The following is a 26,519-nucleotide window of genomic DNA, read 5'->3' on the forward strand; positions in this document are numbered from 1 at the left end:
CTTCAATTTTGACCAGTTTCCCAGTCCCGATGAAAAACATCCCCACAGCATGATGCTGCCACCACCATGCTTCACTGTTCGGGATGGTGTTCTCTGGGTGATGTGAGGTGTTGGGTTTGCGCCAGACATAGCATTTTCCTTGATTGCCAAAAAGCTCAATTTTAGTCTCATCTGACCAGAGTACATTCTTCCATATGTCTGGGGAGTCTCCCACATGCCTTTTGGCGAACACCAAACGTGTTTGCTTATTATTTTCTTTAAGCAATGGCTTTTTCTGGCCACTCTTCCATAAAGCCTAGCTCTGTGGAGTGTACGGTGTAAAGTGGTCCTATAGACAGATACTCCAATCTCTGCTGTGGAGCTTTGCAGCTCCTTCAGGGTTTTCTTTGGTCTCTTTGCTGCCTCTCTGATTAATGCCCTCCTTGCCTGGTCCATGAGTTTTGGTCGGTGGTCCGCTCTTGGCAGGTTTGTTGTGGTGCCATATTCTTTCCATTTTTTAATAATGGATTTAATGGTGCTCCGTGGGATGTTCAAAGTTTCAGATATTTTTTTTATAACCCAACTCTGATTTGTACTTCTCCACAACTTTGTCCTGAACCTGTTTGGAGAGCTCATTGGTCTTCATGGTGCTGCTTGCTTGGTGGTGCCCCTTTTTTAGTGGTCTCGCAGACTCTGGGTCTTTCAGAACAGGTGTATATATACTGAGCTCATGTGACACTTAGATTGCACAAAGGTGGACTTTATTGAACTAATTATGTGACATCTGAAGGTAATTGGTTGCGCCAGATCTTATTTAGGGGCTTCATAGCAAAGGGGGTGAATACATATGCATGCACCACTTTTCAATGTATTTGAAAATATATATATTCTTTTCATTTCACTTCGGACTATTATGTGTATGTTCATTACATGAAATTCAAATAAAAATCTATTTAAATTACAGGTTGTAATGCAACAAAATAGGAAAAATGCCAAGGGAGATGAATACTTTTGCAAGGCACTGTAGTTTATTACTTTTAAAAGGATATTATAATATATATTTTAGTTAAAGATGTTAGTACTGTACTACCACACTAATACTACATTGTAACATTCTACCACTTTCTAAGATGGTAACCTTTTACACTCATGGGTACTGATAAGCACAAACTGGAACGCAGTGGCTGAAAGTAAAAAAAAAAAAAATAGATTTTTTTTTTTAAATCGGACACTTTTGATAATTGTGTATTCCAGCTATTTGGTCATTCGCGCTTACAGCCTTCTGCTGTGTAGGCATTGCTGCGCTGTCACGTCCTGACCTTAGTTCCTTTGTTATGTTGCTTGTTTAGGTTGGTCAGGGCTTGTGTTGGGGTGGGCATTCTATGTGTTGTTTTGGTTTTCTATGTGTTTGGCCTGATATGGTTCTCAATCAGAGGCAGCTGGCAATCGTTGTCTCTGATTGAGAACCATACTTAGGTAGCCTGTTTTTCCCACTTGATTTGTGGGTAGTGGTTTTCTGTCTCTGTGTCTCTACCAGACAGGACTGTTTCGGTTGTTCTTTTGTTTACTTTGTGTTTCAGTGTTCAGTTATTGAACACATTTAACATGGACACTTACCGTGCTGCACTTTGGTCCTCTTCTTCTTCCACCGCCAACGGCCGTTACATGCGTTTCTAATGTGAAGAAATAGCCTAATAATTTATCAACATTTTAGGCTAAATGTTCTGATCTGCTACGTCAGCCTCATTGCGTAAAAAAGTTTTTTGATGCTAGTGGTTGTATTAATTTGGGATCTATCGCATCCCACAACTGTCCCAGACTAATATACTCCCCCAGACTAGTATGTTTGGAATATTTATTTATTGCACATAATAGATCAACTTTTCTACTATGGGGATAGTAGATTGACATAGGCTAATGCTTTTGCTGTTCGTTAGGCCTACTTATGTTCTTGGCTGACGAAAAGTACATGTGAACAGTTCTTCAAATATCTTCAATATGCACCTCGAAATTGGATAAGGACGTGCGCAGTTACGTCCCCGATGTGTCTGTCTTCACTTGTAGCCTGTGAGAAAGACCCAATCACATGATGGAGAGCCATGTGAGTGAGAGGTGCTTCGGAGCAACTAGCACTCAGGGAGAATAGAATACAAATTATTATATTTTGCCAAAGGGCACAACTGCCACTGGCCGCAAAAGGCATGTATTTCTTTTAGGGGGTTTTACGGCGACACAATTTTCAATTTGGATACACATTCAATCTAAGTTTCTGCTTTTCCAATTGTAATATTTAATACATTTTTTTTATACGATTTTCATGTCATTTGATAACAATACAAATTATCACTTTGAAAACTATTACAATCAAACTGCTCAAAACTGATAAGTACTGACTCAAAATGATGTAATGCCTTGTTAATGTATATAGTTTTATAAAGGCTGAATACTGTAAATCTATCAATTTGACATCAATTTATGTTGAAGGTAAAAACCAAATCATATATTGATGTAAATACATCAAAGAACAAAGTGGAAAGTGTCACTGTGCTACCATTTTGAATTATAGCGTAGTGTACAATAGACTGCTGAAATATCTGGGTCTACTTTTAAAAATCCACCTTTCCAGAAAAAAAAGTCTCTCTCCACTGCCACTTGTTATAGACCCCCCTCAGCCCCCAGCGGTGCCCTGGACACCATAAGTGAATTGATTGCCCCCCATCTATCTTCAGAGTTCGTACTGTTAGGTGACCTGAATGGGATATGCTTAACACCCCGGCCGTCCTACAATCGAAGCCTACAAAAATACCGATTTCCGATTGTTATGAAAACTTGAAATCGGCCATAATTAATCGGCCATTCCGATTAATCGGTCGACCTATACTACATACCCAGTGTCTCAGATACGAACAGGACAATTATCAGGAAGTAACCGAACAAACGGCTATATGAATACAAGAGTAGGTGAATAGAGCTCTACCCAGAGAGGAGAGGAGGAAGGGGGGTATGGAATGGAAAGAAAAAGGAGATGTGAAAGACGATGGATACAAAGGAAGCATATAGATTCAGTGCATTATTCAAATGGAACGTGGATGATGAAGAGTGATGGACAGATGGGATGAAGGTCACGGAAGGGACTTTACATTGTCCAAACACATCTCTGTGTATCAGAGGGAGGGAAGCAACCCATCATATATACAAGGCCAATAAGAGAGAGACCGGGATATACACTGCTCAAAAAGATAAAGGGAACACTTAAACAACACAATGTAACTCCAAGTCAATCACACTTCTGTGAAATCAAACTGTCCACTTAGGAAGTAACACTGATTGACAATAAATTTAGCAAGACACCCCCAATAAAGGAGTGGTTCTGCAGGTGGGGACCACAGACCACTTCTCAGTTCCTATGCTTCCTGGCTGATGTTTTGTCCACTTTAAAATGCTGGCGGTGCTTTCACTCTGGTAGCATGAGACGGAGTCTACAACCCACACAAGTGGCTCAGGTAGTGCAGCTCATCCAGGATGGCACATCAATGCGAGATGTGGCAAGAAGGTTTGCTGTGTCTGTCAGCGTAGTGTCCAGAGCATGGAGGCGCTACCAGGAGACAGGCCAGTACATCAGGAGACGTGGAGGAGGCCGTAGGAGGGCAACAACCCAGCATCAGGACCACTACCTCCGCCTTTATGCAAGGAGGACCACTGCCAGAGCCCTGCAAAATGACCTCCAGCAGGCCACAAATGTGCATGTGTCTGCTCAAACGGTCAGAAACAGACTCCATGAGGGTGGTATGAGGGTCCGACGTACACAGGTGGGGGTTGTGCTTACAGCCCAACACCGTGCAGGACGTTTGGCATTTGCCAGAGAACACCAAGAACGGCAAATTTGCCACTGGCGCCCTGTGCTCTTCACAGATGAAAGCAGGTTCACACTGAGTACATGTGACAGACGTGACAGTCTGGAGACGCCATGGAGAACGTTCTGCTGCCTGCAACTTCCTCCAGCATGACCGGTTTGGCGGTGGGTCAATCATGGTGTGGGGTGGCATTTCTTTGGGGGGCCGCACAGCCCTTCATGTGCTCGCTAGAGGTAGACTGACTGCCATTAGGTACCGAGATGAGATCCTCAGACCCCTTGTGAGACCATATGCTGGTGCGGTTGGCCCTGGGTTCCTCCTAATGCAAGACAATGCTAGACCTCATGTGGCTGGAGTGTCAGCAGTTCCTGCAAGAGGAAGGCATTGATGCTATGGACTGGCCTGCCCGTTCCCCAGACCTGAATTCAATTGAGCACATCTGGGACATCATGTCTCGCTCCATCCACCAACGCCACGTTGCACCACAGACTGTCCAGGAATTGGCGGATGCTTTAGTCCAGGTCTGGGAGGAGATCCCTCAGGAGACCATCCGCCACCTCATCAGGAGCATGCCCAGGCGTTGTAGGGAGGTCATACAGGCACGTGGAGGCCACACACTACTGAGCCTAATTTTGACTTGTTTCAAGGGCATTACATCAAAGTTGGATCAGCCCGTAGTGTGGTTTTCCACTTTAATTTTGAGTGTGACACCAAATCCAGACCTCCATGGGTTGATACTTTTGATTTCCATTGATCATTTGCGTGATTTTGTTGTCAGCACATTCAACTATGTAAAGAAAAAAGTATTTAATAAGAATATTTTATTCATTCAGATCTAGGATGTGTTATTGTAGTGTTCCCTTTATTTTTTTGAGCAGTGTAGTAAGAAGACTAGGAGAGATACATAGACAAAACAGAATTATAGAGACAGAGGGACAAACACGGGTCAGGTTGTGTATAAAATCCCTTAATGGAGGTAAATCCACAGATGTACATGTCCAATTTCCTGTGTTTGTTCTTTACAGATGGAGTATTACTGTAAGCTGTTTGTCCTCCACAGATGAGGCTGTGCTCACAGAGAAGTGCTGTGTTTTCAGACTAAATTGTTCATGGACGGTTTGCTCTTTTTAATATTGTTGTAAACACGAGCCTGTGTCTAACAGCGTAAAATTGGACTCATAAGTGAAATTGCTCATTGTAAGGTAACCTTTGAGATCAACTGTATCCACTGTGGCCTTCATCAGTATCTGTGGGTTTTATAGAAACCACTATGGCACTGCATTCTGTTATTGGGCTGTTGTGCTCTCTACAATGTTATCCTGTTGTGGTATGCAGTATTGGGTTGTGGTATATTCTATTCTAGTGTGTCGTTTGACCATCTAAATGATGATTCCATACTGTAACATCACAACCCTTTCTCTTTTAATTTCATTCTTCCTCCAATTTGCGCAAGCGAATTCACTCACTCCTGACAGCCCCATGCAACAATAACCATATGATCGCAATACTGGCTCTATTTATTCAGTCTGAGCCGGGGTTGTAATTATATTGTACATCCAAACCAATAGAATGTATGCTGAAGTATTAATAACTAAAATAACTCCTTGGGTGCATCAGGAGAGAGCTGGGAATCATAATTCTGTGATTTGGTGTTTGTTGGTTGCAGAGGGAGAGAAACAAACACATGAGATTAACTCATTAAGAGTCATCCGATATTGTCAATCAGATGGGACTGATCTGATGGAGAGAACGGGGATGAGATGAAAAAAAAGAAGAATGAGGAGGAAGAAGAAAAAATGAGAAAGGAGGAGAGCGGAGTGTTCTTGATGTGAGACAGCCCCTCTCGCTCTCCCACAGCCCAGTGACGGTGGGCCCTTTCCCAGAGTTCATTAATTAGTTAATTAGTCAGAACAGATGGCTTTGCAGCACAAATCAGGAGGCTGCATGGGCCTGGAGCAGCCAGGAGGAAGGTAGGGGCAAGGTGAGCAGGCAGCAGCGTTGGGGTGGAGCTCTACTGTAGGTAGGTACTAGTATACACACTCCTAACTTCACCATGCTAAACACTCCTGGACTGTACATGGCAGACATTTAGGATTTTCTTATAGACATATTCCCCCCTTTCACAAATCACAAGCATATCATGAATTAACTTAACATCCACCAAGCGCTAAAAAAGAAAGTGAAACCCCTTATGTAACGGTATGTGAGTATATAGAGATGTGTGTAAGCCTATATGTGTGTGTGTGTGTGTGTGCGCGCCGTGGCCACATTGCATTAACATTTGTTTGAATGAATTTTTTTTGTTGCTTCGCCGCAGATTTAAAAAGCACTTCTGATGGTTTATTTTTAGATTGTTCCCATCTCCCCCTTCTGTTGCTCCTTCCCTCTCTTTAGCTATGTCTCTCTGTTTCTCCCTCTCTCATCTGTCTCTATCCCCCTTCTCTGTCGTCTCCTCCCTCCCATCTCTCTGTTAAAGGCACAGGCTGAAATACGGTTGGCATATGTGAGTGTGCCGCGTGCATAAGCATAGGATAATACTGTGTGATTATGTGCTAAACCTATTGTAGAAATGTGGAGCAGTTGTCTTTCTCTTTTCAGGCCAAAAACGTTTTTTGTCCATTGAGAGTGTGGGTGGTGAGGATGGATGGCACATTGTACTGTTACATATTCAAACATACACACACGTATGCAAACACATACAACACACACCCACCCACATGTACGGACACACACACACACTTCAGTACAGTAGAGTAACCCATTAAAAGCAGAACAGAGGGAGCGAGAAAGAGGAAAGAGAGAGAGAGAGAGAGAGAGAGAGAGAGAGAGAGAGGTTAGTCTACTCGCCCACGTACCAAAATGTTCAACAATGTTAGAGGAATCGAGGGCACTGCATCATCTCTCTGCATCGCTCAGCAGGATCTCTCTCTACCTCTGTATGTCACTGTGTGTGTGGTGCATAAATACTGTACACTACACACGGGTAAACTACACACAGCACACATACAGTATGTAAATCACACAGACAAAGACTACTATTTGGCTTGGGAATGATGCAAACATGGACTCCATTGAGGACTGTTTGGATCAGTGAATTAGAGGCATGCAGAGCAAGGATTAGATAGTGCATTAAGGAAACTTAAGTTCACACAGCGGATTGTTCTCACGCTCCACTCGCTAATGTTTCCAGTTTGTCAGACAGATGTAGAAAAGCATAACAGCACATGACACATGCACCTCAAAACAGGCAGGCCCAAATCTAGCAGGCAGGACAGAGCTGCTGCCAGGTGCACCTCAAACTCTCAGTATGTTCCCTCTACTGGCTGGCCCCGTCTGTCAATGCCTGTGTGGATCACGTTCCACTGTGTTTACACTAGTGGCAAAGCTTGGACTGTATCCTAAAATACTCCCATTTCTCTCTTTATGAATACTCTGATGTGTTGAGACAAGCTTGATACAATAAACCAGATCCCATTACCCAACCTGGCAACCACAATGGAGACTGTGGATGCTCTGTGGTGTACAGTACACAAACAAACAGCTGTAGAAACAAACAGGCAGTCAGCCCCTCAGAGCAGCTGACTAAACTCCTGTCCACTGGCTCAGAGTCTGTACACAGGGACAGGGCAGAGCACACAAAACTCAGGTCACATGGTACAGCTATGGCCAGAAGGCTGAAACCATAGAATAAGACTTCTGGGACCTGATGGTGCAAGCAGGAAGTGGTGTCATAGTATGCAGACAGACAGACTCACCGAGCACGCCCAGACGGTAGTTCATGGTGACCACGATGACGTTGCCGTAGGCTGCGAGGATGCTGGCGTCGAACATGTTTCCCGTCCCCTCCATGTAGGAGCCGCCATGGATGAACAACATCACCGGCTTCTTCCGACGGTCACGGATATCTGTGGCGAAGAGCGGGACGTGGACATACACAGAAGTATGCACAAACACAAAAAGATGAGAGGATGAGAGAAAGAGAGTAGAAACACTTTAGATTCTGAGAAAGAGATGACAACTTTTGGTCTATCTACAAAAAAGCAATCCACAGGAATGTCCACAGAGCCATTCACATAAAAAGCATTCATCTGCATACAGATGTAGGATCTTAACTCTTTCGTTGCTGAGGTTTTTCCTGCACAGGCTAAAAAGGCTTCTAAAGTTTAATTTCCACTGGCCCTAAAGGAAAAATGTATCAATCCCTACAAAAAAAATGTCCATTAATTATAGTCAACATAATAATACACATTCCCTGTTGCTCCAGGATTATTTACCTGATGTAGCAAACTGGCTCAAATTAAGATCCTACATCTGTATGTGCCTTTTGATCTCCCTCATCTTTAACTATATCCCCAAAGTTTGAAACATACACTTCTTCTGCTCATTCCTACTCTTCATACTGAACTGAGGTGACATTATAGGTTGACACAATAGTGTTGAAAGCTGTAAGGATGGAACCTATCCAGTACTATTTCTTATCAATGGTTAGCCATTTTAGATATTGGAACATCGTCTTAGTGTTGTCATGGCAGTCTGTATTTTTCTGTCCCCTCTTGTAGTGTCGTGGTCCTATCAGTAAGTTTCCCTGCGTTCCCTCTCTCTGTGGTTTTATGGTACAGTCTAACTCTCACTGTCCCTTCTGGTGAGTTATGGTACAGTCTGCCACTGTCTCTCCTACTGCAGTATAATGGTACGATCTGGGTTTTTTAAGGGTCCCCCCTCTCTGTGAGGTACTGTGGTACGGTCTGCGTGTCTTTAATAAGGCAGAGCTGCCAGTGGTTCCCAGTTATCCTAGCGTCTGCCCTGTGGATAATTCATATGAGAGCCAGACCAAGTGGAAACATAAATAACAGCCACAGCATCTGTTTACCCTGATGACTTTCTGGAAGGAGATGGGAAAGAGACAGAGGGAGAAAGATGGGAAAAGAGAGAGAGAGAGAGAGATGAGAAAATGCATACTGTTACTTAGAGAACGATGGGAAAAGAGACAGGAAGGAGAGCGAGAGAAAGAAAAGAAAGAAGAGAAGAGGAGAGATAGAAAGAAAGATACATGGCCCCTGAACAGACAGAGAGAGAGAGGGGGAGTGAGCAAGAGAAGGAGAAAGAGTAATGTCACAAGAAAATGGTGGGATGGGATGAGATTAAACAAACCGTTACAAAGTTGTACATGGCAAGGTCTCTGCACGGACACAGAGATGCATGTAGGAAAATGCACAAAAGCGCGCACACTGACACACACAGAGACACAGGCAGGCAGCTGCGATGCTGAGTCGCTATGGAAACTGCCTCCTCTCGCTCTAATAGAACCGCACCAGCCATTCCATTGCATTGACTCACTCGGAGCCTGTTGCCGTGGTAACACATTCTACTCACGTATTTGCACACCCGCCTGCATCACAACCTGAATCTCAGGTTACACATGCACCAGAACGCATCACTCACACACCACTGCAACAATGTACAATTTATCAATACACATACATGCAGTCACCTTTTATAGAACATACAGTGCACCTGAGAGACATGAACATTCACACACAATACATTAAAGCCCTAACACACACACACTCGCACTCTTTTCCCATCTCTCCGATATTCACACTTATGCAACCAACATTGCATATGCACACACTCAGCAATGGAGGAATTCACACACTCTCCCACCCTCCATTCCCTTCCCCCCTCTCTCCGGTGTGTTGTGAGCCTCTGGTGATTTCCCAGAGGAGATGTAAACAAGTTCAATTATCCCAGCATTACCAGGCCAGCAGAGCCCTGGGTATGATGCCTGGCTAATGGATCAGCTCTCCTCTCTGTCACCAGGCAGTCACACTCCACAAGCACATGACAAATGACACACACACACACACACACACACAGCACTGGACTGGCGCTCATCTAGAGCAGAGCTAGGGCACTTGGAATACCTGGAGCAGGAAATACATTTCCCATTTCACGGAAGTTCAGCATTCATGGCGCGATTGAAGTGTAAAGCATAGTTACTGTGAACGCCGTCTACGCACACATTGCCTTTAAATGACATTCGGCCCAACAGCGCTGAACTTCTGCGATCAGGGCTGAACTTCTGCGATCAGGGCTGAACTTCTGCGATCAGGGCTGAACTTCTGCGATCAGGGCTGAACTTCTGCGATCAGGGATGAACTTCTGCGATCAGGGATGAACTTCTGCGATCAGGGCTGAACTTCTGCGATCAGGGCTGAACTTCAGCGATCAGGGCTGAACTTCAGCGATCAGGGTTGAACTTCAGCGATCAGGGTTGAACTTCAGCGATCAGGGATGAACTTCAGCGATCAGGGATGAACTTCTGCGATCAGGGCTGAACTTCTGCGATCAGGGCTGAACTTCTGCGATCAGGGATGAACTTCTGCGATCAGGGATGAACTTCTGCGATCAGGGATGAACTTCTGCGATCAGGGATGAACTTCTGCGATCAGGGATGAACTTCTGCGATCAGGGCTGAACTTCAGCGATCAGGGTTGAACTGAGACCTTTGTCTCTGAGACTGTCGTTGTATGTCTGTTGTGTGTATGTGTGACCTCCAAAGGAAGCAAGACAATATATCTCATTGTATAACCCACACAAAGCATTCAATTATCTCTGCGTGAATAAGAGCTAAATTAAAGTACACTGACTGTACAAAACATTAGGACCTGCTCTTTCCATGACATAGACTGACCAGGTGAATCCAGGTGAAAGCTATGATCCCTTATTGATGTCACTTGTTAAATCGACTTCAAATCAGTGTAGATGAAGGGGAGGGGACAGATTAAAGAAGGATTTTCCTTGAGACAATAGCAACATGGATTGTGTATGTGTGCCATTCAGAGAGTGAATGGGCAAGACAAACGATTTAAGTGCCTTTAAAAGGGGTATGGTAGTAGGTACCAGGTGCACCGTTTTCAGTGTGTCAAGAACTGCAACACAGCTGGGTTTTTCACACTCAACAGTTTCCCGCATGTATCAAGAATGTGCAATCTGAAATTATTCAGGTCCCTGGACTTCTTCCACATGTTGTTACTTTACAACCTCATTCTAAAATGAGTTAAATTATTTTCCTCATCAATCTACACACAATACCCCATAATGACAAAGCGAAAAACTGTTTGTTTTTTTAGAACATTTCTTAAGAATAAAAAACAGAAATAGGTACAGGTGCATCCTGTCTTCATTGATCATCCTTGAGATGTTTCTACAACTTGATTGGAGTCCAACTGTGGTAAATTCAATTGATTGGACATGATATGGAAAGGCACACACTTGTCTATATAAGGTTGAAGGAATAGGCCAAGACAGGATTGTGTCGATGTAAAGATCTGGGGAAGAGAACCCACAATTTTCTGCAGCATTAAAGGTCTCCAAGAACACAAAGGCCTCCATCATTCTTAAATGGAAAAAGTTTAGAACCACCAAGACTATTCCTAGTGCTGGCCGCCTGGTCAAACTGAGCAATTGGGGGAGAAGGGCCTTGGTCAGGGAGGTGACCAAGAACCTGATGGTCACTCTGACAGAGCTCCAGAGTTCCTCTGTGGAGATGGGAGAACCTTCCAAAAGGACAACCGTCTCTGCAGCACTCCACCAAATCAGGCCTTTATGGTAGAGTGGCCAGACGGAAGCCACTCCTCAGTAAAAGGCATATGACAGCCCGCTTGGATTTGGCCAAACGGCACCTAAAGGACTCTCAGACCATGAGAAACACGATTATCTGGTCTGATGACTGGTGCAAAGGTTCACCTTCCAACAGGACAACAACTCTAAGCCCACAGCCACGACAACGCAGGAGTTGTGGCTATGGTCATGAATGTTCTTTTGTGGCTCAGCCAGAGCCCGGACTTGAACCCAATCAAACATCTCTGGAGAGACCTGAAAATAGCTGTGCAGCAACGCTCCCCATCCAACCTGACAGAGCTTGAGAGGATCTGCAGAGAAGAATGGAAGAAACTCCCTAAATACAGGTGTGCCAAGCTTGTAGCATCATACCCAAGAAGACTCTAGGCTGTAATCGCTGCCAAAGGTGCTTCCACAAAGTACTGAATCCTTATGTAAATGTCATTATCGGGTATTGTATGTAGATTGATGACGAGAAAACAAACAATTCAATACATTTTCAAATAAGGCTGTAATGTAACAAAATGTGGAAAAAGTCAAGGGGTCTGAAAACCTTCCGAATGCACTGTACATGTGCGTTTGAGGTTGATTGCATGTATGTGCGTACATGTCTGACATGATGTTGCAGCATGTCTGTTCATGGTGAGTAAATATGTCTTTGAGCCACCTGCTGCAGTCTCCAGGTGTACTTGTCTCCTCAGAGAGATCTCCCTAAGTGATTGACTCACATCTTGTCAGACAGCATTTCATTAAACTATTAACAATGTTAGTAACATACCCAGTCACAGGAGCAGATTTTAGACACTGCCCCACGTATGTGGTATGCATGTAATATGCATATGTATATAATATTTACAGTGCCATAGATTTTCAAGACGATTTAAGTCAAAACTGTAACTAGGCCACTTAGGAAGATTCAATGTCGTCTTGGTAAGCAACTCCAGTGTATATTTGGCCTTGTGTTTTAGGTTATTGTCCTGCTGAAAGGTGAATTTGTCTCCCAGTGTCTGTAGGAAAGAAAACTGAACCAGGTTTTCCTCTAGGATTTTGCCTGTGCTTAGCTGTATTCCATTTTGTTTTATCCAAAAAAAAAAAGACTCCCTAGTCTTTGCCAATAACAGCGTACCCATAACATCATGCAGCCACCACCATGCTTGAAAATATGAAGAGTGGTACTCTGTGATGTGTTGGATTTGCCCCCAGCAATGCTTTTTGTATTCAGTTGATTTCCTTGCCACAATTTTTGCAGTACTACTTTAGTGGATTGTTGCAAACATGATGCACGTATTGGAATATTTTGATTCTGTGCAGGCTTCCTTCTTTTCACTCTGTCATTTAGGTTAGTATTGTGGAGTAACTACAATGTTGTTGATCCATCCTCAGTTCTCATATCATCACTATTAAACTTAACTTAACTGTCTTAAAATCACCATTGGCCTCATGGTGAAATCCCTGAACAGTTTCCTTCCTCTCCGGCAACTGAGTTAGGAAGGACGCCTGTATCTCTGTAGTGATAATTAATAACTTTGCCGTGCTTAAAGGGATATTCAGCGTCCTTTTATTCTCTTTCTTTACACATCAACCAATCGGTTCCCTTCTTTGCAAGGCATTGAAAAAACCCTGGTCTTTGTGGTTGAATCTGTGCTTGACATTCACTGCTCGACTGAGGGAACTTTTTATTAATTTCTAACATTTTCTACAAACAAAATTCCACTGACATTATGGGGTATTGTGTGTAGACCAGTGACACAAAATCTCAATTTAATATTCAGGCAATGACACAACAAAATGTAGAAAAAGTAAAGGGGTGTGAATACTTTCTGAAGGAACTGTATATCATATATATGTAGCTGTACATCCCTTTGTACAATATATATAATTCATTCATTCTCATGGAGGTGTTGCTAAGCTTCAGCACCGGAGCGAACATGGCAGCAGTGTCTGGATTCATGTGTATGTGAGAGTGCTTGGAGGTCATATGTGTGTGTTTTCACGCATGATAAGAGTGCATGTGTTAGTGCATGATAAGAGTGCATGTGTTCGTGCATTATAAGAGTGCATGTGTTCGTGCATGATAAGAGTGCATGTGTTCGTGCATGATAAGAGTGCATGTGTGGCCTCCCGGGTGGCGCAGTGGTTAAGGGTGATGTACTGCAGCGCCAGCTGTGCCACCAGAGACTCTGGGTTAGCGCCCGCTCTGTCGTAACCGGCCGAGACCGGGAGGTCCGTGGGGCGACGCACAATTGGCCTAGCGTCGTCCGGGTTAGGGAGGGCTTGGTTGGTAGGGATGTCCTTGTCTCATCGCGCACCAGCGACTCCTGTGGCGGGACGGGCACAGTGCGCGCTAACCAAGGTTGCCAGGTACACAGTGTTTCCTCCAGCACATTGGTGCGGCTGGCTTCCAGGTTGGAGGTGCGCTGTGTTAAGAAGCAGTGCGGCTGGTTGGGTTGTGTATCGGAGGACGCATGACTTTCAACCTTCGTCTCTCCCGAGCCCGTACGGGAGTTGTAGGGATGAGACAAGATAGTAGCTACTACAACAATTGGATACCACGAAAATTGGGGAGAAAAAGGGGTAAAAATTCACACACACAAAAAAAAAGAAAAGAGTGCGTGTTTTAGTGCATGATAAGAGTGCGTGTGTTAGTGCATGATAAGAGTGCGTGTGTTAGTGCATGATAAGAGTGCGTGTGTTAGTGCATGTGTTAGTGCATGATAAGAGTGCATGTGTTAGTGCATGTGTTAGTGCATGATAAGAGTGCATTTGAGTGTGAGAACGTGTGTATCAATTTCCTCTCTAACCTTGCAGTGACAGTTGGGGATGAGCCTGTGTCCAGATGGGGAGAGGACAGTCTCACTCAGCCTGAATCCCAGGCCTACAGGGCCAACAATGCCCTCACTGTCCTGCCTGCTTCAAAACAGCCCCGAAAATATTCTCCCTCTCTCCCTCTCCAAATGGATTAGCAAGCTCTGTCTCCTTTTAAACCATAGCAATTAGAGACGGCAGAATGGGACAACTTAACACGCAAACAGCATACACACTCTAACACATGCACGCCCACATCATCACACGCACATATATACAAATCAGACACACAAACACCTGATCAGATGCACACACAAAGATGCACACACACACAAAACACTATGGTAACAGTCTGATCTTTCAAACCTCTTGATTACATAAAGTCAATGCATCTTTTTCCTGGCTAGTTTTAACAACTGATTATCTGGTTATTTTCATGTGTAATGCATGTCAGTTAGCAAGCTCCACTGCTTGTAATCCATTCAAAATGACAGCCTACAAGCCCCCCGCCACCACCACCCACCCAAACTATCATGCTTTTACTGTAAAAATCCTCCCCTATTCCCCAACAAATAACTTAATAAAGAAATGGTAAAGTGGATCAATCAAATGACAAAATCCAAATGATGGAAGGTAAAGAATATTACACAAGTTTAAATATTCACTGGCGCAAGACAGAATACAGTCAAAACAGCATGACTTTGTAAAAAGTTCTATGCATATCAAATTCTGTTTATTGGTTGATTAACCATATAGCGAAAAAGGAGAAAACTGCTCTGTGGCAAAGATGGGTGGAACAACTGAGGTGTGTGTGTGTGTGTGTGTGTGTGTGTGTGTGTGTGTGTGTTTGTGAGAGACAGAGTGAGATTCTATATCAGTCTACTTCACACCATTAACGAGTGTAGCTAGTTTTAAGTATATGGAATAAAAAATATATATAATTGTATATATTATATTATTGTGAGACGGTTACAATTACAGAGAAAAAGAATAAGTGATTACACTTAGACACAAACTAATAATATAAAGTTTATTCAATTTAACTATCCCCTCCAAAAGTTTGAAAAATACAACAAAAAGGGTAAAACATGCAACAAAAATACCTTCATCCCTCGGTTTGTTCATTGTAGACTCATCGTGTTTTTTTGTGAGTGGACCTAAGGTTCAGAAAAAAGGGAGGGAAAAGAGAAAAGAGAAAATTCAAAAAGATTGCACTTTGCTGAAAAAGCAAAAAAACTAAAAAGTGAACAAGAACACAAGAGGAGAAAAATGACAAAGCAGGAAAAGCAACCTCGATCTCATTTTCAAAAGTCTCCGAAACAACCCGAAAGCCAAAAGTAAGAGAGCATTACAGATACAACTTGCCCTGTGGAGACAACTAGCCTGTTCCCCTGCACAGTGCCTAGCCAAGAGCTGCCTGGGTAACGACCCCAGAGAACATCTCATTGTTTTTCTCTTCCCATTTATTCCCTACACGTTAGTGCTTTGTAGAGGAAAATCAATGAAGAGAATCAAGCCATCATTCTTTGCCGTCAGAAGGCAGACAGGGGAATGCCAACCCATCATGAAGCATGTGCCCACTTAGCCCCTTAGCCCAGTGCTGCAGCCCTCAGGCTACAGGGTATCTGGGCTCTCTACACCACGTCCATGGGGACTGGTCTGCCACTATACACAACTACACTGGAGGGGATGACCAGGGACACACACACACATACACACACACACACACTCCAGCGATGTTAATGCACGTATAAGTGTCTCTCCCTCCTCCAGTGTAACCATACAAGAAGCCGGCCAAGGAGTGGTGGTTCAGTATTTACGCAGCCATGTGAGGACTTCTGACAGGGCTCCCCTATGCCAAGGTCACAGAGGTCCACATTCCGTTTTAATGGTGACGGCAGTTAAGCGCTCCATAGGGGAAAGACAATAACGCCGCTCTCTGTAAGCCTGGCCAATATGGATCCTGTTCATTTGTTTATTGTCTCCATCTGTCAGCGGAGCGCTACATGGCCAGCCCAATCACTACACAGCTTTTATCGTCCCTCTCAATCACTGTTAGCATTTAGCACGCTAGCCTGTCCACACACACACACAGTGTGCTAATAACATAGTGCCACCTGGCATGCTAGCTATGCTAACAACACTCTCTCCCTTTATGGTGCTAACACACTCCTTACTGGGCACACAATGGTTGAATCATTTCAATGAAATTATGTCGCACCAACGTGGAATAGATGTTGAATAGACGTCTGTGTCCAGTGGGTCCTCTCTCCCTGTGTGTTGGCGATACACGCTCTCGTCTAACAGACACAGTATACTCTGTTGGTGAGCCAGCAGCTTTATCAGTCTCACAGTGTGCTAACTACATCTCTCCCATTGTCTTCTGATGGCTCCCTTATAAGGTGCTAACAACAGCCTCTGTCACGCTGTGCCACAAAGACAGATCTATTGGCAAAACGCATGGCCAACACTCTGCACTGCTGGACGAATGGCTGCTGGAACAGGGACACACCCAGAGCCCCAGCACTGCTCTCTCGCTCTCTCTCTGCTCTCTCTCTCTCTCGTCATTACTATAGTGCTTCCTCAATCCTCATATGCAAGTGCTATTTTATAAGGGGAGTGATCAATGTTGACCCGATTCCCTTCCGCCCCCAGTCCCCCTGGTGTAAGGGCAGTTCCAGTAAGGGGGTGGGGGTGAGGGGCGACAGGTAGACAGCCTGTAAATGGAGGGGAAGGAAGATTAGCCCCTCTGTCCAGTCAGCACTTTCCCAGCAGCACTTTAATACCACACCTAACTGCTTAATGGAGAGCACAGTGATTTCATACCTGCTCTAATACCCATTAAAAAGCTTAAGCTGCATACAGAGAGCAGCTCTGCTGAAATGGAACCCGTCTCCCTTTGAAATAGAGTGGCAGACTTCAGTTAAAGACTTTGCATGGGCGTAATGCTTCCTGGAAGCCCAATTCTGTCTCTGATGGGAGAGGAAGCTCAATCCGGGATGATTGTTGGATGTGTTTTGTTGGGATCTGTTGTGCTGTCAAAGGAGTTTTTTTTTGTCGTGTTGGAGGAGAAAATGTAATGTGCTGGAGCGCACTTTGGGACATTTTCTGCAGTGCATTTTGGGATGCGACAAGCAGGTATGATAGCGTTGTTTCCTAACAGAGACATGGCTCTGTGGGGAGAGAAACAAACAGGTTTGTCTTTGTGTTCAGCGACGATGTCAGCATGTGCAGTGGTGCTGCATGGGGCTGTAGCTGGGGCCTTCCCTCACATCTAATTGACAGAGCCAGTTCTACGGAGTTGTCAGCTCCACGTGGACAGCCAGCCACTTTGAGTAGGAAATAGTTACAGCACCTATACGCCTGCTTCAATGGCTTGACATTGAACAAGATGTCTGAGTATGGCCAAGAACACCTTAATACACACATCCATCCTTGAAACAGTCACAAATACTCCACCGGACATACGTCATAAACACGTATACAATACTGCAGTATTTACATACGGTACATCAAATCAAAATCAAATGTATTTATATAGCCCTTCTTACATCAGCTGATATCTCAAAGTACTGTACAGAAACCCAGCCTAAAACAGCAAGCAATGCATGTGTAGAACACTACATGGATCATTTTAAAGGGACAACCTCATTGACACTTTCCTCATCTCTCAGCCATCAATCTCACGCCAATGAACTCATTGTTACACTTCCAGGAAAAGGATGGCGGCACAACAAGTTTGGTAAAGAACGGTAGACACCTTGTTTGTCTGCATACTACTGAGCAAGAACAGTGTTACTAGATGTGAAAGCCTTCCCTTCGGTTTCTAGACAGGTCAATACGGGCACAAATACATTTTTCATTCCGATTATTTTACCTTGGAGAATTATTCTGCAGTTTGGCCCCTGATTCTAACACCATTTATAAAGTGAAATTGGCAGGAAGATGCAGCCAGGATCAGTCATAGAACCAAAAGAGTGAGAAAATAAAGAAACACATCTTACGCATAATAATCAACCACACCGATGAAAAAAAAACACGTCTAAAGAATTTTAACAAGCTTGATTTGAATATATGTGCAGTTGAAATGTAGCTGGGTCAACAGAGGAACAGAGTATCTATTTCAGCCCTTTACATGTGCTCCAATTAGGAGCTGGGCAGCAGACTGACTGACACATGATGTAATGGGCTGGCGTTCAGTGAAATCCAGTGGTCCACAGATGATCATTTAGCTCAGCTCCTGTCCCCCTCCTCCCAGTCAACACTGTTTCTCCACGGTTGAGTGAGCGTGGAGCGGCCTGAACATAAGCTGCTGTCTGCTGTCCTTCTCCATTTCCCCAGTGTGTCATGACCGTACTGTGCTGTGTGTTTGACGAGGTGTGAGACACAGCATCATGCCCTCACCGTGCTTCTCCAGCAGCTCACAGTGTTCACAGTGCCATTCCCATACCCCTCCCTCCATCCATACCTAGCTCTGTGGCCCCCGCCTGCTGAAATACGGACGATCCGACCGTCTGGGGGAAATAGGAATGCAATGACACAGTGCTCTCGCCGAGCAGGCTGGCAGCTAATACAGTACAGGGGATTCTCCACGTGAGGAACCCAGGCACAGCTGGACTAAAAAGAGCCCCTGTGTGTGTTTGTCTCTGACATTAGGTCAGCTTTGTTTTCATTATTCTAAAAAGCAATTCAAATTTCATTGGCGTTGAGGGCGCAGCAGGCTACATAGCGGCCTGGTGGGGAAGGACATGGAAATGATTTGCATTCAGAGCCTGTGACCTCCTCTACCACAGCCCGCATAGAGAGGAGGAGGGAGGGGGGATACAAAGAGAGAGGGAGGGAGAAGCTCAGAGGCTGAGAGCAGAAGGGGGTTCTGTCTGAGTATTTCCTCCTTCCACGGTACTACTCGTAAAATTGGGCAAAAGGGTGCGATGTGTGGTTTCCTCTATGGTCTGTGAGTGTTGGGTCATTCTGAGGCCTCAGATTCAGGTAGCAGATGAGGGTCCATTAGAGGGACAGTCAATAAGGGGGATACATAAAGTGGTGCACTAAACAGTGCTTGGGCGTGTGGATATTGAACTGTGATGTGTGGAAACTGTAATAATCCATAGACCCAAAGCAAGTCAAAATATGTCAATACTGTATGAACATGGAACATTGATATTTTCAAGAACACTCAATTGTTTCACACACAGGAAGTAATAGATGAGGACAGCGACAGGCCTGTGTGAGCAGTGATCCCTAACAATATGTGACAGAATATGACAAGAACACAAGCCACATGTAAAAAACACACTTTCACTCACAGACAGGCACTCCTGTGCCCTTGGGAATAACCAAATCACACACAATCCATTTTCCTCCCAAGCAGCATAACCCATAGCAACTTGACATAGAATATGATTTCAGCCAATCACAAGCCAATCGCAGGCTTCCCAATTACAGTAATCTCCCCTTCTCTCCAGTACTTAGACAGTATTTAGAAAAGATTTACAACATAACTCACTACCCTATTCATACACTATTTAGTGTTCAAGGTGCTGCCTCACTTGATTAAACGCAATTAATCAACAGGATGAAAAATGTCTGTTGGCCAGGTCGAGCTAGAATCCAGCAGTGTTTCTGGTGCCCCTCGTTTCCCATCCCAGCCCAAAGCTCACTTTCAAAGGCATCCCTCTTTTGTGTACATGGAATTAGATAAACCTTCAGTTTCTGGGCTAATTAGCTGTGGAGTTGTGCACTAGGCAGGAGCTAGCAGAGGTGCGACTGCTACAATACAGTACACAACGATGTCTCATTTCCCCCGAAGAACAATCCTGATCCAATTTTCACCAGATCAAGGGCTGCTGCGATAGCAAAAATAGAATAATTTGTTTGAGGTTTGTTCTTGCATCAGAGGCAATTCACACGGTAGTTCTTCTGCAGTGTCAATTGTTATTTATTCATTTATTTATACATTCATATCAGTTTCCCCTCCCCCACCAATCATCATCACCCTACCAGTCTTCATGTGTATTATACTCTGAAGCACGTACCATCTTTCTGTTTGGCTGTGGAACATATTGATCGGATTAAAACGGAAATTAATTTGGAACACTGCCAAGACGTGGCCTGGTGGATTGTGATGTCACATCCTTCGCAGTGTATTGCTGCTGAGTAGACATCACAATGGGATTGCAAACACTCGAACTCTCTGTTACAACGCCTCATACACAGTGAAATATGCATGTCGACTAAATGTAGACTGCAGCCTAAGCCCATTACATCTAGTATACTGTGTGAGCTGGGTTTTGACATATCATGGGGTGAAGCAAAGCCCAATATGTTACTACAGTAACACTATAGAGCCTAGACATTTACTTAGGTCTATAAAAATAGTCTCTATTGTGAGGTCAGTGTTACAGTACAGGGGGATCAACATACTGCAATTCTGTGTGGAGTCAGTACTGTGTGTGTGTGTGTATATATATGTATATATATATATATATATATATATATATATATATATATGTGTGTGTGTGTGTGTGTGTGTGTGTGTGTGTGTGTGTGTGTGTGAATGTGGCTTATGTTAAACACTACCTGCCAATTAGCTTTACTGAATACTGAACAATCTTTGGAGAAAAATCCTTCCCTTTCCAAATGTGTTTAATTGGTCCTGATTGAAGAGAATATTGAAGTTACACTGTTATGTTCCATTATGCTTTCATTAAGTCAAAATAAATCAATGCTTGGACAACTCATCGACTACAAGGGGGCAGAACCTGTCAAAAGTAAATAGTAAAACACTTTTTTATCCCTCTCCTTAAAGCCAATCCAGAGTCTGTACTTCAACCCAACAGCAGCCCAAACTCTGGTTTGGGCTATGCTGCGGTATATCAATAATACAAATTTAAAAAACATGAAACGGCAGAAAATCTTACAGATTGTGCCTTTAAGTTATTACGTCAATCTTCAGCAGTATATTTCTGTCACATAGAATATAATCAGAAATCAGCAGACCCCCGTCAGAACACTGCTTGATGCAGATGGAAGCAGGCTGATCTGCTGAGGCAAGCGCTTCTTACTGAGATGATTGGTTCCCACTATCTGCCACGAACCAATGAGGCTAGGATTCTCAGGCCCTCCATTGCAGTGATGCTTTGGGTCAACCAATTATGACAAGCTAATGTATAGAGGTTGACCTCCATGACAACCAAGGAGATGAGCTACCATCTGTAGCATATGAAGTCTCTCAACCTGATCATAGGTTCACTGTGCTTACTGGTTACTGAGCATGTTAACATGTCATACCTACATTATCATCTTCAGGAAAGGAATTTAACTTTGGAGTGTGTGTGCGTGCGCTTGCGCGCATTTGTGTGTGTGTATTGGTGTGCTGGTCTTGAAAATAATTAAATATGAGTGCTATAAATGGATTAACCCCAAACGGACTGGTAACACTGCCTGAAATCTGATTATAGCTAATGCTCAACTCCAATGATATTCAGTACACAAAGGATTTCAGGAGCACAGCTGAAATTCTCAGAACCGAATGCCCTTGATACAAGCAAGCCCACTGGGCAGCCTAAAATGGAGATACAAATCCCGTATATGTAAATGCTAAACCTAGAAGTCTCACAAGTATGTGCACAATATTGTTTTCCCGAGCACACAGCGGGGAAACAAACACAGCCCAGTTGGGTCAGACAATAGAGATGATCTAGTATAAACATACAATTCATCAATTTGCTTCATTAGAGGGACATGTTTTTCCCTCTCAATACTGTGGTCTAGATTTTCGGTTGTCCCTCGCCAAGAACTCATGTTCATTTTAAGTTTATGTTATCTAGTACATTTTTGTCATTGACATGTCTCAATCCTCAAGCCATGGTAAATATACTTCCTCAACAAATGTGGACACACAGTGAGGGAGTAGCATAGCTAACAAACACTGACCTTTTGACCGAGCCGACCCTTCAACAAAGCATGAAGCATCACTATACACTAGTGATGGGGGTTTGACAGTTATGTATCATTTTGGAGGATATTATATCAATAGGTTTGGACTCCAAGGTTGTTGTTTTTTGTTGCTAGCTGGCTCCAGTCGGCTGTACCTGTGCCAAGACTCCAGTATTTTTCATCCTATAGCGTGTTATCCATCTTCTTTTTAAATAGTGAGCCAACATGTTTTGAGCACTTTTATGGATGGCCAACACTCCTTTTCTCATGCTCCCTCTCATCTCTCGGCAGCAGACATATAGTGAGAAACATGTTTGGAACGTCAAATCGCAATACATATAGAATCGTGAAAATCCCAATAAATATCGTAAGTATCGTGAAAATATAGTGTATATTGATTGACACATTGCTTGATGTGTATTGATGAGTATAAAGGGCTCATTTGTGAAAGAGACCTTGGTCTCGGCATGACTCCCTGTTAAAATAAATAGAATATCCTATTGTGAGGTCCTGGGCAATTTCCAGCTCTACTATACACTGAAGCTAAAAATCCCTTGCTCTGACAGGACTAGCGTACAGTATGCATATCAAGGAAACCTTGCCTGAACAACAGACTAAACAGTAATCGAGGCTGACATGAGTGTAAGTGCTGCTATTCTTTGGTAATCTCATGGGTGTCTATTGGCTCAGCTTAAGAGCCCTTGTGTCTCTGATTACAATCTCCTGAAAGAATGATCCAAATGATACCACTCTATAAAGATGCTTCAATAGCGTTCCCTCTTGCTGGGACCAAATAACAGTTGCACTGTGACATAAAAAGGCTGAGGAGGATGACACATGTAATGCATCCTGGTCATTTTCACACTACCGTCTTACTCTGGAGTGAGATAGCCAAGAAGGATCTGCTTCTCAACCGGAGACGAAACAAACACAAGGTTAGTAGTGATAGGTGTAAATGTGGTATCTTACTGCTAACCTTAAATGAACCTAACCTACTCCACGCCAGTTAGAACAGGATGTGAATGAACTATCTGACCAAAACTGAGGAGATTTCTTCATCCCCAGCAGTAGAAACCCTAGACAGTCTGTCCTAACCTGAGCCTGCCTGACTGGAAGTTTACTCTGGCCTGATAGATGGAACAGGAGCTGGACTCACCATCCTCAGTGGGCACGTAGACATTGAGGTACAGACAGTCCTCACTCTGGTTCTGAACGTAGCCTGCTGCAGCATCCAGGTTGTCAGTGAACCACACCGGCAGCATAATCTCAGGCAGCACCCCGTGTACGTTCTGCGGGCATACAGGGGAAAACTGGGTGGCGTTGCGGATCTCCTGCCAGGAACCTGGTGCCTCAGGGGGTTGGAAGCGACGCTCACCGATGGGCGGGGTGGCATAGGGCACGCCCAAGTACTGCTCCACGGGCCCCAGGATCTCGTTGTTGAGCTCCTTCCTGACGCCGCGCAGCTTGCCATAGCCCGTGGTGACCATGGGGTGTTTCCCGCTGAGGTCGGCCCGCTGACAGGAAGACAGGGTCAGGCAGAGGGCCAGGCTCAGGAGACACACCAGACATGGGTCAGACATCCTGCGGGGGCTGGATCGCCGCGTCCCACCAGAACCCTGCCGTCTGGGACCACTCTCTGAGAAGAGGGACATGTCCTTCAGTCTTCTGGCCAGAAAAACAAATTATGACCAAGAGTTCACTCGTGGGCAGAAATGGGTATAGAAAGGACCTCCAAATAACCTAAACTTAGTAGGTTATTGGAGATACTGGGATAAATAAGGTATTGGGAGGGGTGGGGTGGGGTGGGTGGGGTGGGGGGGTGGGGGGGGGTGGTCAGAAGCAGAGGTGCAGAGTGCGTCTTCCTAGCATGGTGTGAGAAGTGAGAGAGCAGGTGTAGAGATGGGGATGGACGGGGGGCATCCTCAGCTAGACTGTCTGCTCTGGTCCATTCTCCTGACAGCTCCCTCGGCCAACACGCCACACCTAGGTACACACAAGGGTCAGAGGTCATGTTTCATTAGTGGGTCTGTGTTTGGAGAGACACACACACAGAGTCATTAACTATAGCCGTTTTTAGTATTATGTAAAAGCGGCAGTCCTACATCAGTTACATATGCACGTAAGATTTTCATTACATCGTGTACATTGTGCACTTGAGCTGCCAGAACTAAGACATGTTCCCATTCACATGTTCACATCTTGGATACTTTATATCCATCCATGCTACGGTACTTTGAAGTGTAAAATGCTCTCCATGTAATCGACTTGACTCCTCAGAGAACACAACAGCAATAAAAGCCCATTGACACATCAATCAGGAAGCCTAAAAAAAGCGTGACACCTCCCCCCCCCCCCCCTCCGGTGCGTCTATGTTGGCTTCCCCCTCTCAGCTTTGTTTAGTTGGTTCCTGCCTTCTCATGGTTCCACTCGAATGGGCGGCGCTAATCTGGCCCTGGCTTTGGGAGATGGAGCCGTTTAGGCGTGATAAAGGCTTTATGAGGCTAGCGCTCACTGTCTGCTGAATACCTCCCACCCCACCTCCACACCGCCCCTCACCTCCCCTGCTGCAGCCACTCCACCTGATGACAGACTAACACGCTACAGTGATGGCATATGATGCTACAACACGCTATGACAAGACGGGGATGTGAGCCCTATCAGGCTGAGGGAAAGGAGCCAGCTAGCTGCCTGTAAAGATAAATATTTGGGGCGGCAGGGTAGCCTAGTGGTTAGAGTATTGGACTAGTAACCAAAAGGTTTCAAGTTCATATCCCCAAGCTGACAAGTTACAAATCTGAAAATAAGAATTTGTTCTTAACTGACTTTCCTAGTTAAATAAAGGTAAAATAACTGACAGGCTAGGCTGTCTGTAAATGTCATGGATGTGACACAGCTATACTGAAATTATGTTATCGACTATGCTGTAGCCTACACATTCAACTGAGTCAGGGATTTAGTGTTTCCAAAATATCACTAATTTTAAAATAGTGAAAGCTGGTTGCAATTTCGGTTTAATCTACCAGAAAAGACAGAACAAATATCACAACAAAAATGATGGCAAACTCAAATATACTAATTGCTTAAAAAATATATATTTGTTGAGAAATGTTTTTAAAAAACGGTATAATCATGCAGTTATCAAAAATATGGAAACGTTTTCTCTATCCAAAATTACAACCAACTGATTGCAGCATTACCGCAAAAATGGAGGAGGCAAGTGGGAGCGAGAGAAGGTAAGGAACTTGTCTGTCGGCCCTGCTTTAAAGACCAAAATTGGTTAAAGAAAGTTGTGATGAATAAAAAAAAGTGGACCAGATTCATTTAAGGACCAAAACATTAACAGCTGAGAAATACAGCTTGCAAAATAGTTGGTAAGAGATTTTCGATGTACAGAGTTCCATGGCACATGGTTTATGAACTGTTACATAAAACAACGTTTTTCAATTTAAATGATACAATATCTTTGCACACAATAGAATGTTATATACTGTACATTCGGAAAGTATTCAGACCCCTTGACTTTTTCTACATTTTGTTGCATTATAGCCTTATTCTAAAATGTATTAAATAGTTTCCCCCTTCATCAATCTACACTCAATTGCCCATCAGGACAAAGTAATAAACAGTTTTTTTGCAAAACTAAAACAAAACTGAAATATCACATTTACATAAGTATAAAGACCGTTTACTTAGAACTTTGTTGAAGCATCTTTGGCAGTGATTACAGCCCCGAGTCTTCTTGGGTGTGGCGCTTCTTGGATATGAAGCTTGGCACACCTGTATTTGGGGAGTTTCTCCCATTCTTCTCAGCAGATACTCAAGCTCTGTCAGGTTGGATGTGGAGGATTGCTGTACAGCTATTTTCAGGTCTCTCTTAGATTGGGTTCTGGGCTCTGGCTGGGCCACTCAAGGACATTCAGAGACTTGTCCCGAAGCCACTCCCGCGTTGTCTTGTCTGTGGGCTTAGGGCCATTGTCCTGTCGGAAGGTGAACCTTACAGCCCAACACTGTGCAGGACGTTTGGCATTTGCCAGAGGATACAAAGATTGGCAAATTCGCCACTGGCGCCCTGTGCTCTTCACAGATGAAAGCAGGTTCACACTGAGCACATGTGACAGACGTGCCAGTCTGGAGACGCCGTGGAGAACGTTCTGCTGCCTGCAACATCCTCCAGCATGACCGGTTTGGCGGTGGGTCTGTCATGGTGTGGGGTGGCATTTCTTTGGGGGGCTCGCCAGAGGTAGCCTGACTGCCATTAGGTACCGAGATGAGATCCTCAGACCCCTTGTGAGACCATATGCTGGTGCGGTTGGCCCTGGG

General features: G+C 44.2%; 1 protein-coding gene across 2 annotated transcripts in view; it reads right to left on the reverse strand.

The window, feature by feature from the left end:
* Positions 1-23,953, reverse strand: part of LOC135550454 (neuroligin-2-like) — a 45,657-nt gene extending 21,704 nt beyond the window's left edge. Inside the window, exons 1-3 of one of the 2 annotated variants that reach the window (XM_064981250.1) lie at positions 23,356-23,953; positions 15,365-15,418; positions 7,589-7,738 (exon numbers count right to left, since the gene is read on the reverse strand). In XM_064981250.1, the coding sequence (XP_064837322.1) occupies positions 7,589-7,738; positions 15,365-15,418; positions 23,356-23,851 (700 nt within the window). In that variant the 5' untranslated portion in view covers positions 23,852-23,953. The remainder of the gene's footprint in view (positions 1-7,588; positions 7,739-15,364; positions 15,419-23,355) is intronic. The other variant, XM_064981251.1, reaches the window with a different exon arrangement.
* Positions 23,954-26,519: the final 2,566 nt, after the last annotated feature.

Source organism: Oncorhynchus masou, chromosome 12, assembly GCF_036934945.1.
Source record: "Oncorhynchus masou masou isolate Uvic2021 chromosome 12, UVic_Omas_1.1, whole genome shotgun sequence".
Lineage (NCBI taxonomy): Eukaryota > Metazoa > Chordata > Actinopteri > Salmoniformes > Salmonidae > Oncorhynchus > Oncorhynchus masou.